The sequence below is a fragment of the Pristiophorus japonicus genome, chromosome 1 (assembly GCF_044704955.1).
Source record: "Pristiophorus japonicus isolate sPriJap1 chromosome 1, sPriJap1.hap1, whole genome shotgun sequence".
In the NCBI taxonomy this organism is placed as follows: domain Eukaryota; kingdom Metazoa; phylum Chordata; class Chondrichthyes; family Pristiophoridae; genus Pristiophorus; species Pristiophorus japonicus.
In genome coordinates this window covers 226166688-226183540 of record NC_091977.1, presented here as the reverse complement: position 1 = coordinate 226183540, position 16853 = coordinate 226166688, and the positions used below count along the sequence as shown (strand labels likewise).

General features: G+C 41.8%; 1 protein-coding gene across 2 annotated transcripts in view; it reads right to left on the bottom strand.

Moving 5' to 3' along the window:
* The window catches only part of pip5k1ba (phosphatidylinositol-4-phosphate 5-kinase, type I, beta a), a 206970-nt gene that overhangs the window by 12230 nt on the left and 177887 nt on the right, over positions 1 to 16853 (bottom strand). Inside the window, exons 14-15 of one of the 2 annotated variants that reach the window (XM_070887204.1) lie at positions 14607 to 14724; positions 11942 to 12046 (exon numbers count right to left, since the gene is read on the bottom strand). In XM_070887204.1, the coding sequence (XP_070743305.1) occupies positions 11984 to 12046; positions 14607 to 14724 (181 nt within the window). In that variant the 3' untranslated portion in view covers positions 11942 to 11983. The remainder of the gene's footprint in view (positions 1 to 11941; positions 12047 to 14606; positions 14725 to 16853) is intronic. The other variant, XM_070887209.1, reaches the window with a different exon arrangement.

Sequence of the window (16853 nt, the reverse complement as noted above, 5' to 3'; positions counted from 1 at the left end):
GGGGGCATTATTTCAAGATAAGGGATCGGCCATTTAGGACTTAGAGGAGGAGAAATTGCATCACTCAGAGGGTTGTGAATTTTTGGAATTCTCTACCCGTGCATTATTGATGTTCAGTTGTTGAGTATATTCAAAACTGAGATCGAGAGTATTTTTGACACGAAGGGAATCAAGGGATATGGATATTGGGTGGGAATTCTAAAAGGAGAAAGTGTTTTAAAAAAAAGCCTGAAGGCTCTGTCTCTCAATGCGAGGAGCATTTGTAATAAGGTGGATGAATTAACTCCGCAGATAGCTGTTAACAGATATGATGTAATTGGGATTAAGGAGACATGGCTCCAGGGTGACCAAGGCTGGGAACTCAACATCCAGGGGTATTCAATATTCAGGAAGGATAGACAGAAAGGAAAGGGAGGTGGGGTAGCGTTGCTGGTTAAAGAGGAAATTACCGCAATAGTAAGGAAGGACATGAGCTTGGATGATGAACCTTTGTGGGTAGAGCTGCGGAACACCAAAGGGCAGAAAACGCTAGTGGGAGTTATGTACAGACCACCAAACAGTAGTAATGAGGTTGGGGACAGCATCAAACAGGAAATTAGGGATGTGTGCAATAAAGGTACAGCAGTTATCATGGGTGACTTTAATCTATATATAGATTGGGCTAACCAAACTGGTAGCAATATGGTTGAGGAGGATTTCCTGGAGTATATAAGGGATGGTTTTCTAGACCAATATGTCGAGGAACCAACTAGAGAGCTGGCCATCCGAAACTGGGTGATGTGCAATGAGGATTAATTAGCAATCTTGTGCGAGGCCCCTTGGGGAAGAGTGACCATAATATAGTAGAATTCTTCATTAAGATGGAGAGTGACAGTTAATTCAAAGTCTAGGGTCCTGAACTTAAAGGTAACTTCGATGGTACGAGACGTGAATTGGCTAGGATAGACTGGCAAATGATACTAAAAGGGTTGACGGTGGATAGGCAATGGCAGACATTTAAAGATCACATGGATGAACTTCAACAATTGAAAATCCCTGTCTGGCGTAACAATAAAACGAGGAAGGTGGCTCAACCATGGCTAACAAGGGAAATTAAGGATAGTGTTAAATCCAAGGAAGAGGCATATAAATTGGCCAGAAAAAGCAGCAAACCTGAGGACTGGGAGAAATTTAGAATTCAGCAGAGGAAGGACTAAGGGTTTAATTAGGAGGGGGAAAATAGAGTATGAGTGTAAGATTGTAGGGAACATAAAAACTGACTGCAAAAGCTTCTATAGATAGGTGAAGAGAGAAAGATTAGTAAAAACAAATGTAGGTCCCTTGCAGTCAGAATCAGGTGAATTCATAATGGGGAACAAAGAAATGGCAGACCAATTGAACAAATACTTTGGTTCGGTCTTCACTAAGGAAGACACAAATAACCTTTCGGAAATACTAGGGGACCGAGGGTCGAGCGAGAAGGAGGAACTGAAGGAAATCATTATTAGTCAGGAAATTGTGTTAGGGAAACTGATGGGATTGAAGGCCAATAAATTCCCAGGGCCTGATAGTCTGCATCCCAGAGTACTTAAGGAAGTGGCCCTAAAAATAGTGGATGCATTGGTAATCATTTTCCAATATTCTATAGATTCTGAATCAGTTCCTATGGATTGGAGGGTAGCTAATGTAGCCCCACTTTTTAAAAAAAGGAGGGAGAGAGAAAACAGGGAATTAGCCTGACATCGGTAGTGAGTAAAATGTTCGAATCAGTTATTAAAGATGTAATAGCAGCGCATTTGGAAAGCAGTGACAGGATCGGTCCAAGTCAGCATGGATATACGAAAGGGAAATCATGCTCGACAAATCATCTAGAATTTTTTGAGGATGTAACTAGCAGAGTGGACAAGGGAGAAGAACCAGTGGATGTGGTGTATTTGGACTTTCAAAAGGCTTTTGACAAGGTCCCACACAAGAGATTAGTATGCAGAATTAAAAGGTATTGGGGGTAATGTATTGATATGGATAGAGAACTGGTTGGCAGACAGGAAGCAAAGAATAGGAATAAATGGATCCTTTTCAGAATGGCAGGCAGTGACTCGTGGGGTATCGTAAGATTCAGTGCTGGGACCCCAGCTATTTACAATATACATTAATGATTTGGACGAAGGAATTAAATGTAACAGCTCCAAATTTGCAGATGACACTAAGCAGGATGCCAAGAGGCTGCAGGGTCACCTGGACAGGTTAGGTGAGTGGGAAAATGCATGGCAGATGGAGTATTATGTAGATAAATATGAGGTTATTCACTTTGGTGGCAAAAACACAAAGGCAGAATATTATCTGAATGGTGACAGATTAGGAAAAGGGGAGGTGCAATGAGACCTGGGTGTCATGGTACGTCAGTCATTGAAAGTTGGCATGCAGGTGCAGCAGGCAGTGAAGGCGGCATGTTGGCCTTCATAGCGAGGGGATTTGAGTACAGGAGCAGACTGCAGTTGTACAGGGCCTTGGTGAGGCCACACCTTGAGTATTGTGTACAGTTTTGGTCTCCTAATCTGAGGAAGGACATTCTTGCTATTGAGGGAGTGCAGCAAAAGTTCACCAGACTGATTCCCGGGATGGCACGACTGACATAAGAAAGACTGGATCAACTAGGCTTATATTCACAGGAATTTAGATGAATGAGAGGGGATCTCATCGAAACATAAAATTCTGACGAGATTGGACAAGTAAGATGCAGGAAGAATGTTCCCGATGTTGGGGAAGTCCAGAACCAGGAGTCACAGTCCAAGGATAAGGGGTAAGCCATTTAGGACCGAGATGAGAAACTTCCTCACTCAGTGAATGGTGAACCTGTGGAATTCTCTACCACAAAGTTGTTGATGCCAGTTCGTTAGATATATTCACAATGTAGTTAGATGTGGCCCTTACGGCTAAAGGGATCAAGGGGTATGAAGATAAAGCAGGAATGGGGTACTGAAGTGGCATGATCAGCCATGATTATATTGAATAGTGGTGCAGGCTCGAATGGCCTACTCCTGCACCTATTTTCTAGGTTTCTATGAAAATGGAGTTGCGGAAGATCAGTCATGATCTTATTGAATGGCGGAGCAGGCTCGGGGCGGCCGATGGCCTACACTTGCTCCTATTTCTTATGTTCTTAAACTGATTTCTTTTATATTTTAGCAGAGGCACTAACCCATTTCATTGAATCATACAGCACAAAAGAGACCATTCGGCCCATCGTGCCCGTGCTGGCTCTTTGAAAGAGCTATCCAATTAGTCCCACTTGCCTGCTCTTTCCCCATAGCCCTGCAAATGTTGCATTTTCATGTAAATATCCAATTCCCTTTTGAAAGTTACTATTGAATTTGCTCATCCCGCCTTTCAGGCCGTGTATTCCAGGTCACGACAACTTGCTGCGTAGAACAATGTCGACTCATCTCCCCCAGCTTCGTTTGCCAATTACCTTAAATCTGTGTCCTCGGATTACCTGCCCTTCTGCCACTGGAAATAGTTTCTCCCTCCCTACTTTATCAAAACCTTTCATCAATTTGAACACTTCTGTTAAATCTCCCTTTAATCTTCTCTGCTCTGAGTACAATGTCAATGTAGACTTAAAATAAAAGGAATGGAATTTCGATAATACATTAAACCTTTTTATGTTAGTATGCCACAATGAAATTTCAGGACCATTGTTTCTTGCAACAGATAAGAACATGAGAACATAAGAATTAGGAACAGGATTAGGCCATCTAGCCCTTTGAGCCTGCTCCGCCATTCAACAAGATCATGGCTGATCTGGCCGTGGACTCAGCTCCACTTACCCGCCCGCTCCCCATAACCCTTAATTCCCTTATTGGTTAAAAATCTATCTATCTGTGATTTGAATACATTCAATGAGCTAGCCTCAACTGCTTCCTTGGGCAGAGAATTCCAGAGATTCACAACCCTCTGGGAAAAGAAATTCCTTCTTAACTCGGTTTTAAATTGGCTCCCCCGTATTTTGAGGCTGTGCCCCCTAGTTCTTGTCTTCTCGACCAGTGGAAACAACCTCTCTGCCTCTATCTTGTCGATCCCTTTCATTATTTTAAATGTTTCTATAAGATCACCCCTCATCCTTCTGAACTCCAACAAGTAAAGACCCAGTCTACTCAATCTATCATCATAACGTAACCCCCCTCATCTCCGGTATCAGTCTAGTGAATCGTCTCTGTACCCCCTCCAAAGCTAGTATATCCTTCCTTAAGTAAGGTGACCAAAACTGCACGCAGTACTCCAGGTGCGTCCTCACCAATACCCTGTACAGTTGCAGCAGGACCTCCCTGCTTTTGTACTCCATCCCTCTCGCAATGAAGGCCAACATTCCATTCGCCTTCCTGATTACCTGCTGCACCTGCAAACTAACTTTTTGGGATTCATGCACAAGGACCCCCAGGTCCCTTTGCACCGCAGCATGTTGTAATTTCTCCCCATTCAAATAATATTCCCTTTTACTGTTTTTTTCCCCCCCCAAGGTGGATGACCTCACACTTTCCGACATTGTATTCCATCTGCCAAACCTTAGCCCATTCGCTTAACCTATCTAAATCTCTTTGCAGCCTCTGTGTCCTCTACACAACCCGCTTTCCCACTAATCTTTGTCATCTGCAAATTTTGTTACACTACACTCTGTCCCCTCTTCCAGGTCATCGATGTATATTGTAAACAGTTGTGGTCCCAGCACCGATCCCTGTGGCACACCACTAACCACCGATTTCCAACCCGAAAAGGACCCATTTATCCCGACTCTCTGCTTTCTGTTAGCCAGCCAATTCTCTATCCATGCTAATACATTTCCTCTGACTCCGCGTACCTTTTTCTTCTTAGTAACCTTGTGTGGCACCTTATCGAAGGCCTTTTGTAAATCTAAATACACCACGTACATCGGTACACCTCTATCCACCATGCTAGTTATATCCTCAAAGAATTCCAGTAAATTAGTTAAACATGATTTCCCCTTCATGAATCCATGTTGCGTCTGCTCGATTGCACTATTCCTATCTCTATGTCCCGCTATTTCTTCCTTAATGATAGTTTCAAGCATTTTCCCCACGACAGATGTTAAACTAACCGGCCTATAGTTACCTGCCTTTTGTCTGACCCCTTTTTTTTTTTAAAAACAGAGGCGTTACATTAGCTGCTTTCCAATCCGCTGGTACCTCCCCAGAGTCCAGAGAATTTTGGTAGATTATAACAAATGCATCTGCTATAACTTCTGCCATCTCTTAATACCCTGGGATGCATTTTCTCAGGACCAGGGGACCTGTCTACCTTGAGTCCCATTAGCCTATCCAGCACTACCTCCTTAGTGATTGTCTCAAGGTCCTCCCTTCCCACATTCCCATGACCAGCAAATTTTGGCATGGTTTTTGTGTCTTCCACTGTGAAGACCAAAGCAAAATAATTGTTCAAGGTCTCAGCCATTTCCACATTTCCCATTATCAAATCCCCCTTCTCATCTTCTAAGGGACCAACATTTACTTTAGTCACTCTCTTCCGTTTTATATAAATCGGTAAAAGCTTTTACTATCTGTTTTTATGTTTTGCGCAAGTTTACTTTCGTAATCTATCTTTCCTTTCTTTATTGCTTTCTTAGTCATTCTTTGCTGTCGTTTAAAATTTTCCCAATCTTCTAGTTTCCCACTAACCTTGACCACCTTATACGCATTGGTTTTTAATTTGATACTCTCCTTTATTTCCTTGGTTATCCACGGTTGGTTATCCCTTCTCTTACCGCCCTTCTTTTTCACTGGAATATATTTTTATTGAGCACTATGAAAGAGCTCCTTAAAAGTCCTCCACTGTTCCTCAATTGTGCCACCGTTTAGTCTGTGTTTCCAGTCTACTTTAGCCAACTCTGCCCTCATCCCACTGTAGTCCCCTTTGTTTAAGCACAGTACGCTCGTTTGAGACACTACTTCCTCACACCCTCAATCTGTATTACAAATTCAACCATACTGTGATCACTCATTCCGAGAGGATCTTTTACTAGGAGATCGTTTATTATTCCCGTCTCATTACACAGGACCAGATCTAAGATAGCTTGCTCCCTTGTAGGTTCTGTAACATACTGTTCTAAGAAACAATCCCGTATGCATTCTATGAATTCCTCCTCCAGGCTACACCGTGCGATTTGATTTGACCAATCGATATGTAGGTTAAAATCCCCCATGATTACTGCCGTTCCTTTTTCACATGTCTCCATTATTCCCTTGATTATTGTCCGCCCCACCGAGAAGTTATTATTTGGGGGCCTATAAACTACGCCCACCAGTGACTTTTTCCCCTTACTATCTCTAATCCCCACCCACAATGATTCAACATTTTGTTCATTAGAGCCAATATCGTCTCACAACTGCCCTGATATTATCCTTTATTAATAGAGCTACCCCACCTCCTTTGCCTTCTTGTCTATCTTTCCGAATTGTCAGATACCCCTGTATGTTTAATTCCCAGTCTTGGCCACCCTGCAACCACGTTTCTGTAATGGCCGCCAAATCATACCCATTTGTAATGATTTGTGCCGTCAACTCATTTACTTTGTTTCGAATGCTGCGTGCGTTTAGGTAAAGTGTTTTAATACTAGTTTTTAAACCATGATTTTTAGTTTTGACCCCTCCTGCAGCCCCTTTATATTCATACATATTGTCCCTTCCTATCACCTTGTGGTTTACACTTACCCCAGTGCTACTCTGCTCTGTTGCCTCCTGCCTTTTGCATTCTTTCTTGGGGTTCTGTTCATCTGAGCTCTCACCCACTCTAACTAGCTCAGAGCTCTCTCCTGGGTTCTCATCCCCCTGCCAAGCTAGTTTAAAGCCCTCCCAACCGTACTATCAAAACCACCCGCGAGATAGTAATTCATCAACAGCTGTAGCATATCCTATTATCGTAAGGAGGTAGCATCTTTAAATAGGCCTCTCTGTCACATGCAGTTTGAACTTTGCACTGTTTATGCATGTGACTCGTTATTCTCTATCATACTCAGGTGCCTGGATCCTCAGGTCCAAAGGTCATACTGGTTAGTCTTTTGCCATATTTCTGTTTGCTCATTATTATGCTAGTTTTGTTGATGTGTACTAATAAAAAAAGGTTTCCTGCAAAGATCGCACAGTCTTTCTTTGGGTTCATAGAATCATAGAAAAATTACATAGAAACATAGACATAGAAAATAGGTGGAGTAGGCCATTCGGCCCTTCGAGCCTGCACTGCCATTCAATGAGTTCATGGTTGAACATGCAACTTCAGTATCCCATTCCTGCTTTCTCGCCATATCCCTTGATCCCCCTAGTAGTAAGGACTACATCGAACTCCTTTTTGAATATATTTAGTGAATTGGCCTCAACAACTTTCTGTGGCACAGGATTCCACAGATTCACCACTCTCTGGGTGAAGAAGTTTCTCCTCATCTCGGTCCTAAATGGCTTACCCCTTATCCTTAGACTGTGACCCCTGGTTCTGGACTTCCCCAACATTGGGAACATTCTTCCTGCATCTAACCTGTCTAAATCCGTCAGAATTTTAAACGTTTCTATGAGATCCCCTCTCATTCTTCTGAACTCCAGTGAATACAAGCCCAGTTGATCCAGTCTTTCTTGATAGGTCAGTCCCGCCATCCCGGGAATCAGTCTGGTGAACCTTCGCTGCACTCCCTCAATAGCAAGAATGTCCTTCCTCAGGTTAGGAGACCAAAACTGTACACAATACTCCAGGTGTGGCCTCACCAAGGCCCTGTACAACTGTAGCAACACCTCCCTGCCCCTATACTCAAATCCCCTCGCTATGAAAGCCAACATGCCATTTGCTTTCTTAACCGCCTGCTGTACCTCCATGCCAACCTTCAATGATTGATGTACCATGACACCCAGGTCTCGTTGCACCTCCCCTTTTCCTAATCTGTCACCATTCAGATAATAGTCCGTCTCTCTGTTTTTACCACTAAAGTGGATAAGCTCACATTTATCCACATTATACTTCATCTGCCATGCATTTGCCCACTCACCTAACCTATCCAAGTCATTCTGCAGCTTCATAGCATCCTCCTCGCAGCTCACACTGCCACCAAACTTAGTGTCATCCGCAAATTTGGAGATACTACATTTAATCTCCTCGTCTAAATCATTAATGTACAATGTAAACAGTTGGGGCCCCAGCACAGAACCTTGCGGTACCCCACTAGTCACTGCCTGCCATTCTGAAAAGTACCCATTTACTCCTACTCTTTGCTTCCTGTCTGCCAACCAGTTCTCAATCCACGTCAGCACACTACCCCCAATCCCATGTGCTTTAACTTTGCACATTAATCTCTTGTGTGGTACCTTGTCGAAAGCCTTCTGAAAGTCCAAATACACATCAACTGGTTCTCCCTTGTCCACTCTACTGGAAACATCCTCAAAAAATTCCAGAAGATTTGTCAAGCATGATTTCCCTTTCACACATCCATGCTGACTTGGACCTATCATGTCACCTCTTTCCAAATGCGCTGCTATGACATCCTTAATAATTGATTCCATCATTTTACCCACTACCGATGTCAGGCTGACCGGTCTATCATTCCGTGTTTTCTCTCCCTCCTTTTTTAAAAAGTGGGGTTACATTGGCTACCCACCACTCGATAGGAACTGATCCAGAGTCAATGGAATGTTGGAAAATGACTGTCAATGCATCCGCTATTTCCAAGGCCGCCTCCTTAAGTACTCTGGGATATAGACCATCAGGCCCTGGGGATTTATCAGCCTTCAATCCCATCAATTTCCCCAACACAATTTCCCGACTAATAAGGATTTCCCTCAGTTCCTCCTTCTTACTAGACCCTCTGACCCCTTTTATATCCGGAAAGTTGTTTGTGTCCTCCTTAGTGAATACCGAACCAAAGTACTTGTTCAATTGGTCTGCCATTTCTTTGTTCCCCGTTATGACTTCCCCTGATTCTGACTGCAGGGGACCTACGTTTGTCTTCACTAACCTTTTTCTCTTTACATATCTATAGAAGCTTTTGCAGTCCGTCTTAATGTTCCCTGCAAGCTTCCTCTCGTACTCTATTTTCCCTGCCCTAATCAAACCCTTTGTCCTCCTCTGCTGAGTTCTAAATTTCTCCTAGTCCCCGGATTCGCTGCTATTTCTGGCCAATTTGTATGCCACTTCCTTGGCTTTCATACTATCCCTGATTTCCCTTGATAGCCATTGTTGAGCCACCTTCCCTTTTTTATTTTTCCACCAGACAAGGATGTACAATTGTTGTAGTTCATCCATGCAGTCTCTAAATGTTTGCCATTGCCCATCTACTGTCAACTCCTTAAGTATCATTCGCCAATCTATCCTAGCCAATTCACGCCTCATTCCTTCAAAGTTACCCTTCTTTAAGTTCTGGACCACGGTCTCTGAATTAACTGTTTCATTCTCCATCCTAATGTAGAATTCCACCAGATTATGGTCACTCTTCCCCAAGGGGCCTCGCACAATGAGATTGCTAATTAATCCTCTCTCATTACACAACACCCAGTCTAAGATGGCCTCCCCCCTAGTTGGTTCCTCGACATATTGGTCTAGAAAACCATCCCTTATGCACTCCAGGAAATCCTCCTCCACCGTATTGCTTCCAGTTTGGTTAGCCCAATCTATATGCATACTAAAGTCACCCATGATAACTGCTGCACCTTTATTGCTTGCACCCCTAATTTCCTGTTTGATGCCCTCCCCAACATCACTACTACTGTTTGGAGGTCTGTACACAACTCCCACTAACGTTTTCTGCCCTTTGATCTTCTGCAGCTCTACCCATATAGATTCCACATCATCCAAGCTAATGTCCTTCCTAACTATTGCATTAATCTCCTCTTTAACCAGCAATGCTACCCCACCTCCTTTTCCTTTTATTCTATCCTTCCTGAATGTTGAATACCCTTGGATGTTGAGTTCCCAGCCCTGATGATCCTGGAGCCACGTCTCCGTAATCCCAATCACATCATATCTGTTAACATCTATTTGCACAGTTAATTCATCCACTTTATTACGGATACTCCTTGCATTAAGACACAAAGCCTTCAGGCTTGTTTTTTTTTTTAAAAACACCCTTTGTCCTTTTACAATTATGATGCAGTGTGGCCCTTTTTGTTTCTTGCCTTTGTTTACTCGGCCTTCCACTGTTGCTTTTTACCTTTCTACCATCTGTTTCTGACTCCATATTACTTCGCCCTGTCTCGCTGCATAGGTTCCCATCCCCCTGCCATATTAGTTTAAATACTCCCGAACTGCATTAGCAAATGTTACCCCCAGGACATCAGTTCCAGTCCTGCCCAAGTGCAGACCGTCCCTTTTGTACAGGTCCCACTTCCCCCAGAACTGGTTCCAATATCCCAGAAATTTGAATCCCTCCCTCTTGCACCACTGCTCAAGCCACATATTTATTCTAACTATCCTGCTCCCTCTACTCTGATTAGCATGTGGCATTGGTAGCAATCCAGAGATCCTACTTTTTAATTTAACTCCTAGCTCCCTAAATTCAGCTTGTAGGACCTCTTCCCGCTTCTTACCTATATCGTTGGTACCTACATGTATCACGACAACTGGCTGTTCACCCTCCCTCTCTAGAATGCTCTGCAGCCGCTCCAAAACATTCTTGACCCTTGCACCAGGGAGGTAACATACCATCCTGTTGCAGCCGCAGAAACTCCTATCTATTCCCCTTATAATAGAGTCTCCTATCACTATAGCTCTCCCACTCTTTTTCCCGCCCTTCTGTGCAGCAGAGCCACCCATGGTGCCATGAACCTCGCTGCTGGTGCCTTTCCCTGGTAAGTCATCTCCCCCAACAGTATCCAAAACGTTATATCTGTTGGAGGGAGATGACCGCAGGGGATTCCTGCACTACCTTCCTGCTCTTGCCTTGTCGCTTGGTCACCCATTCACTATCTGTCCTAACCCTTACCTGTGGTGTGACCAACTCACTAAATGTGCTATCCATAACATTCTCAGCATCGCGCATGCCCCAGAGTGAGTCCATCCGCAGCTCCAGTGCTGTCGTGCAGTCTGTCAGGAGCTGCAGCTGGACACACATCCCGCACACATTGTAGTCTTCCAGTGTCCCTGACTTCCCACATAGCACAGGACGAGCATGACATGGGTCAGAGCTCTCCTGCCATGACTTAACCCTTAAATTAATTTACTTATTAAATTTACTTCAACACCAAACAGCTACTTAGTAGTTCGCTGCCAATTAAACCAATCTAAGTCAGTCTAAAAGAGAGTTAATACTTACCAGTCGAACAGCCAACCACTTACCAGCTTGGCTGTGACTTTACAACACAGGAGGCCGCCATTTGGCCCATCGTGTCCATGCCGGTTGCTGAAGTAGTCTTTCACAAGTTAGGATAGGTGGTCCCCAAGAGTGTGCCAATATTTGAAGATTGTCCCTTCAAATAAAGCTTGAAAACCATTACGTCAGGCTCAGTAGGTAGCATTCTCGCCTTGGAGTCGGAAGGTCATGGGTTCAAGTCCTCATTCCAGAGGCTTGAGCATAAAGTCCACTCTAGTGCAGTAATAAAGGAGCGCTGCACTGTCGGAGGTGTTGTCTTTCGGAAGAGACGTTAAACCAAGGCCTCGTCTGCTCTTGCCGCTAGGTGTAAAAGATCCCATAGCACTATTTCGAAGAAGAGCAGGGGAGTTTTCCCTGGTGTCCTGACAATATTAATCCCTCAATCAACATCACATTGCTGGTTGTAGGAACTAGCTGAGTGCAATTTGGGTGTCGTGTTTCCTATATGTATGCTATATGAATGCAAATCTTTTCTTTCTTTCTAAACGGCAAAATTAAGGCTCATTAGAGTCAGTGCCATAACTGAGAACAAAACAAATTAAATTCTGTATCTCATGGAAACACAAGCTGAAGCAGCAAATAAAAAGCAAAACAATATTGGTGAATTACCATAAAATCCAAATTCTAAATCCCAGTGTACAAGTCGTTCCCCTACTTTACGGTCGATGTTTCAGTAAAAATTCCAGGAGTCACATTCATGAATAAGCTGTTCCCCTATATTTGCAGGACATAAAAATATGCATGAAGGTGTGACTTATACACCAGATTTTATACTGCATAAAAGCATGCAAATATATCAGAATTTATGCGCTTATGACTAATGTAGAAACAGGCCACTCAATGTAAAAAAGTTAATCATTCAACAAGCACTTTCTCTAAAGTTTGAAGAAAATCAAGAGGCTGCAGAGTACACATCTTCATGCAATTTTGAATCAGACTGCTTTCAATTACATAGATTTTTCATGCACAAGTGAAAAAGGTTTCTGAACATTTTATGGGGTCGATTTCATTTCTTCATTACTTTTAGGAAACATTTAAAAAAGAGAATATTGAATGTGGCACACTTCTAATAGTGGCTGTGCACTGTTTTGAACACTGACATCATGTGAGATTCCATGGTGACTATTTAAAGACCACAATTCTACAAGATGTCTCTGTTCATATTTATGAAATCTGATTTTTGTCATGATCACATCACCCTTTGGAGATGCAGTGCTGCATCACATTGACACAGCTACAAATTGCACCCACAGAGATAGGACACAAGTTGTCCATCTGACCAGTTTGAGCACAAGCCAGAAGAAATTAAAAGGTAAAAAAATCAAGTCATTCAGACTGATGCAAGGAGAAATGCAACCTCAAGATCAATAGCAGTTGAGGTGTGCAAGTGGGTTTCTATTCACCTGTACCAGATCTCTCTCTCTGACTGTGTGTTAAAACTCTCATCTAGCTCGAGTTCCAGTTCTGACTGACAGGATAACTAAAAAAGATCCAAATGAAACTGAGACACAACTGGGTAGAGAAAGTTCCTCTTCATCTGTGCATCCTGGTAGGTCACCAGGAGCTAGTGCTAGAGGTGCCCATACCTTAGCCCTTCCTTCCATTCTGATCAGAGAATAGCATTCATAAACAGGGATAAAGAACACAGAAGTGTGTGTCACACACATCAAACTCACGTACAAATATTCGCATAAATGATTAGCGAAAGAACATTTTTATTCCCAATGGGCCATTGGTTATGCCATAACCGGGACACCATTATTTGCAGTATTTTTTGTCAAAAATTATGTGCTGTTTTCAGCACACTTGTGACAATACTCTGAAAGACATATGGAAAATATCAATTTCCATGCAAGCTGTATTAAAGGATTAAAGTATTATGCATGACAAGTACTTTAGGTGTCAGCCGTGGCTCAGTGTGTAGCACTCTCGCCTGAAGCAGGTGGTCATGGGTTCAAGTCCCACTCGAGACTGGAGCATAAAATCTAGGCTGACACTCCCAGGGAAGTGCCGTCTTTTAGATGGGATGTTAAACAGAGGTCCCATCTGCCCCCTCAGGTGATCGCACGGGAATATTTCGAAGAGGAGCAGGGGAGTTATCCCCGGTGTCCTGGCCAATATTTATCTCTTAACCTACATCACTGCAACAGATAATCTGGTCATTATCTCATTATTGGTTGTGGGAGCATACTATGCACAAATTGGCCACCGTGCTTCCTACATAAACAACAGTGACTACACTTCAAAAGTGCTTTGGGACATCTGGAGATTGTGAATGGCGTTATATAACTAAGTTCTTTCTTTACTTGCAGTCATACATAATTTTCTTAGAATGTGAAAAGCCACTGACATTGGTCTGTTTACAGGACAATGATGAGCAGCTTTCTTCTCTCGGTACTTGCTTTGTGTTAAGACTTGTACGCTCAACATTTTGTGTTATAGAATATTGTTGAGCTCCATTAAAAGGAAAAAAGATTTTCCAAGGCAACACACTGAAAACCAAAAGTCATTTGAAACTGAGCAGTTTCTTCTCAAAACAGGCACTCTTCTCCTAATTGAGAGAGTTTACAATATGAAATAAAATCAAACTAAACTAGAGCTGCAGTAAGCTTCTCACAACATTTTAAACTAATCCTGAATTTTTCATATTTGTGGAAGTTGTAGAAACTTGACATTGTACTTAACTGTAAATAGCTTTCTTTTCTCCCCCATTACTCTGAAAAGTCACTTCTCCATCACCGTTCACGCTATGTGTTTAATGTATTTGCTCATAGGAGCTGAATTAAGTCAAAACAATTCATTAGTGTTCCAGTATTTTCAAAGTGTTTTATTCTAATTTACCACCTGCCTGGCAAAACGGGTCAGGATTCACTGGGGCAGAAGTAGAGTTGCTAAGTGCCTGCGCTGGCACTGATTCAAACTGGTTGACTTGGCAGTGAAATAAAATAACTTAAAAAAACACATCTCAAATTGATCCATTAATCTTAGTTCACTTTTCATAATTATTCATACACAGGAGGAAAATAAACAGTGGTCTGTGTACATGTCATTTACCTCAAATATTTTGTAAATGAAGATCATTTGACCAAATTATGAATTCCATGAAGAATGGATTTGTAAACAAGTCATTTATCATTGTGAATTACAAAGATAAAGCAGCACTTTAATAATTATTGGCACAGAGGTATCATTTGTGATTCAATCATGCGATCATGCTGCAGTAAAAAAGCCACTGTTCCTGTTGAATAGGACATTCCTGTTCATAGGTACTTACCAAATGAATGTCAAATTCAGAATCATCATCATTTTCTATTTCCAGTGTACTTTGCTCCAATGTCAGACAGATTGCACTGTCTTCCAAAGTCACGGTGGAGCTTGTCGGGTTCCCTTCCCTGAAATTACATTTTTTTTAAATTAAGATAGCTTGCCAGTAACATATTTAAGAAATTTTGAGTTTGCACCTGATGTTGCACAAAAGATTTCTGCATATTCTATAAACCAACCGCATTTGATGCTGGGTGAATATCAATATTGGTTTGCAGAAAAGGAGGACATGCATGAAGTATCTGAAGCTGTACAGTATTTGAACCGGCTCAAAAGGACAAGAATGGAAGTAGGTTTTAAAGCAACAAGATTTAGAGGCGCTAAATATTTTCCCAAGTACTAAGTGGAATATATATTGGTAAGAGAATGTGTGCTAATGTAGCAGACATAACAACTAACATTTCCTCAAATATAATATTTATCTGGAACATACAAATTTAGTTACAGGGGTGTTTGATTGAGGCGCATTAGAACAGAAACCTGGTTAGGAAAAACACTTCAAATAAAAGATCAAGCTTTGAATTGACTACCGTCATTGTGTGCAGTTCTCAACATTTGTTCATTGTGTAAAAATTACAGTGTACTAAGGCTAACGAACAATATACTTTAAAAACAGTAAACAGGACTTGCACAGCGACAAAGTACAAAAACAAAGTTGAAATAGTAGATAATCATCTGAACCAACAAATAAATTGTTCATTTTGAAATGATTCCAGTATATCTACTTTTTTGTCCAACCTTTGCTAATTACTACTGACTGAAACCTGCTGAATCCAAACAAATGGATTTTGAGAACACTGGATGGGGGCATTTGACAGAACGCAAAATCTCTGTCCGCACACATTTTTAAATTTATTGAATGTGTTGCCATAGAAGATGATGTTGTAGAAATTACATCATGGAGTAACTGTAGCAATAAAGTCATTGTGGTTTCCTTCACCAGCTGGGACCACACTCTTTCCCCCACCACCCCCAACCACACCTGGCTGGAGATTTTGTGAATGCTCCCTTCTACTTTTGTATACCCAACACAAGGATCGCATAGCCCCTCTTTCAATCTGCAGACTAATTCAACACCAACACAAAACCAAAATTGCATCACTTGCTCATTTCAGGAAGCCTTCGATAGTTTTGAAAAACTGAATAGCTCTTCATCCAAGTGGGCACATAAGATTTTGTTCTAAACTAGTCTTCTTTATCTTATAATTGAATGGGTGAGCCTGCAAACTCCACACTTAATTACTCCCTCCAAGTAGTGAACGCTGAAACCCAACAGATGATTCTTTGTATCACTGTAGCAGCTGCCTTCAGAAACAAACCGAGCATCGGGAATTTCTGTTTGGTATCAGAATACCAAAGTAATGCCAACATCTATGTGTAATTGCAAGTCACGAGCGAGTAGAAACAATAGGGAAGTACCATTGCAAATCGGAAAGGAGTTACTGTGACCTAGTAAATGCAACGAGCGGCAAAACTGGGGGCGGGGGGAAACTTACAGAACCCTTTGAGCATTGAATCTTGTAAAGAAAGTTACAGTATTCATATGTAAAATATCATTTTTGAGCCACTTTGAAACAAAAGATGTACACATTCTACAGAAGCACGAGTGCAATAAGAATTAGTAACAGGATATCATAGTCCTTAGTTACCACAATTCTTAGCTTTTTTTTGTTTAAAACAACAGCTCCACCGAGTTTGCAATTGTTCTCATGTTCGCATGAAAGGCAGAAACCTCGATAACGTGGAATTCCTTCAAACAAGCCACATAGGACAATCTCCTGGGATGCAAAGATCAGTTTCAGCTCCTATTAAAAACTTAATGCCTCAAGGAACAACTAACTGCCTGTTAAGAAGATGCAAATTATGACAGTGCTTTCCCAAATATCAAAATTATCTTAAGGAAAGAGTCTCACCATTAGGTCCCCTTTAAGGATTAAACAAAGTAAATTAGGATTAAGCATTAGGATTTACTGCAACATTCTATATTCTCTGCCCTATCCCAAGTCAACTGTTACTGACACCAACACTGGATCAAAGCAGAATTATTGAAGACAGTCATTAACTCAGTGTGCGTCAATAGTCTTATTTTAAATGGTGAGCATACTATACAACAACTTTTATTTATATAGCGGCTTTAACATAGTGAAATGTTCCAAGGCACTTCACAGGAGTATTATGATATAAAAAAATCTGACAC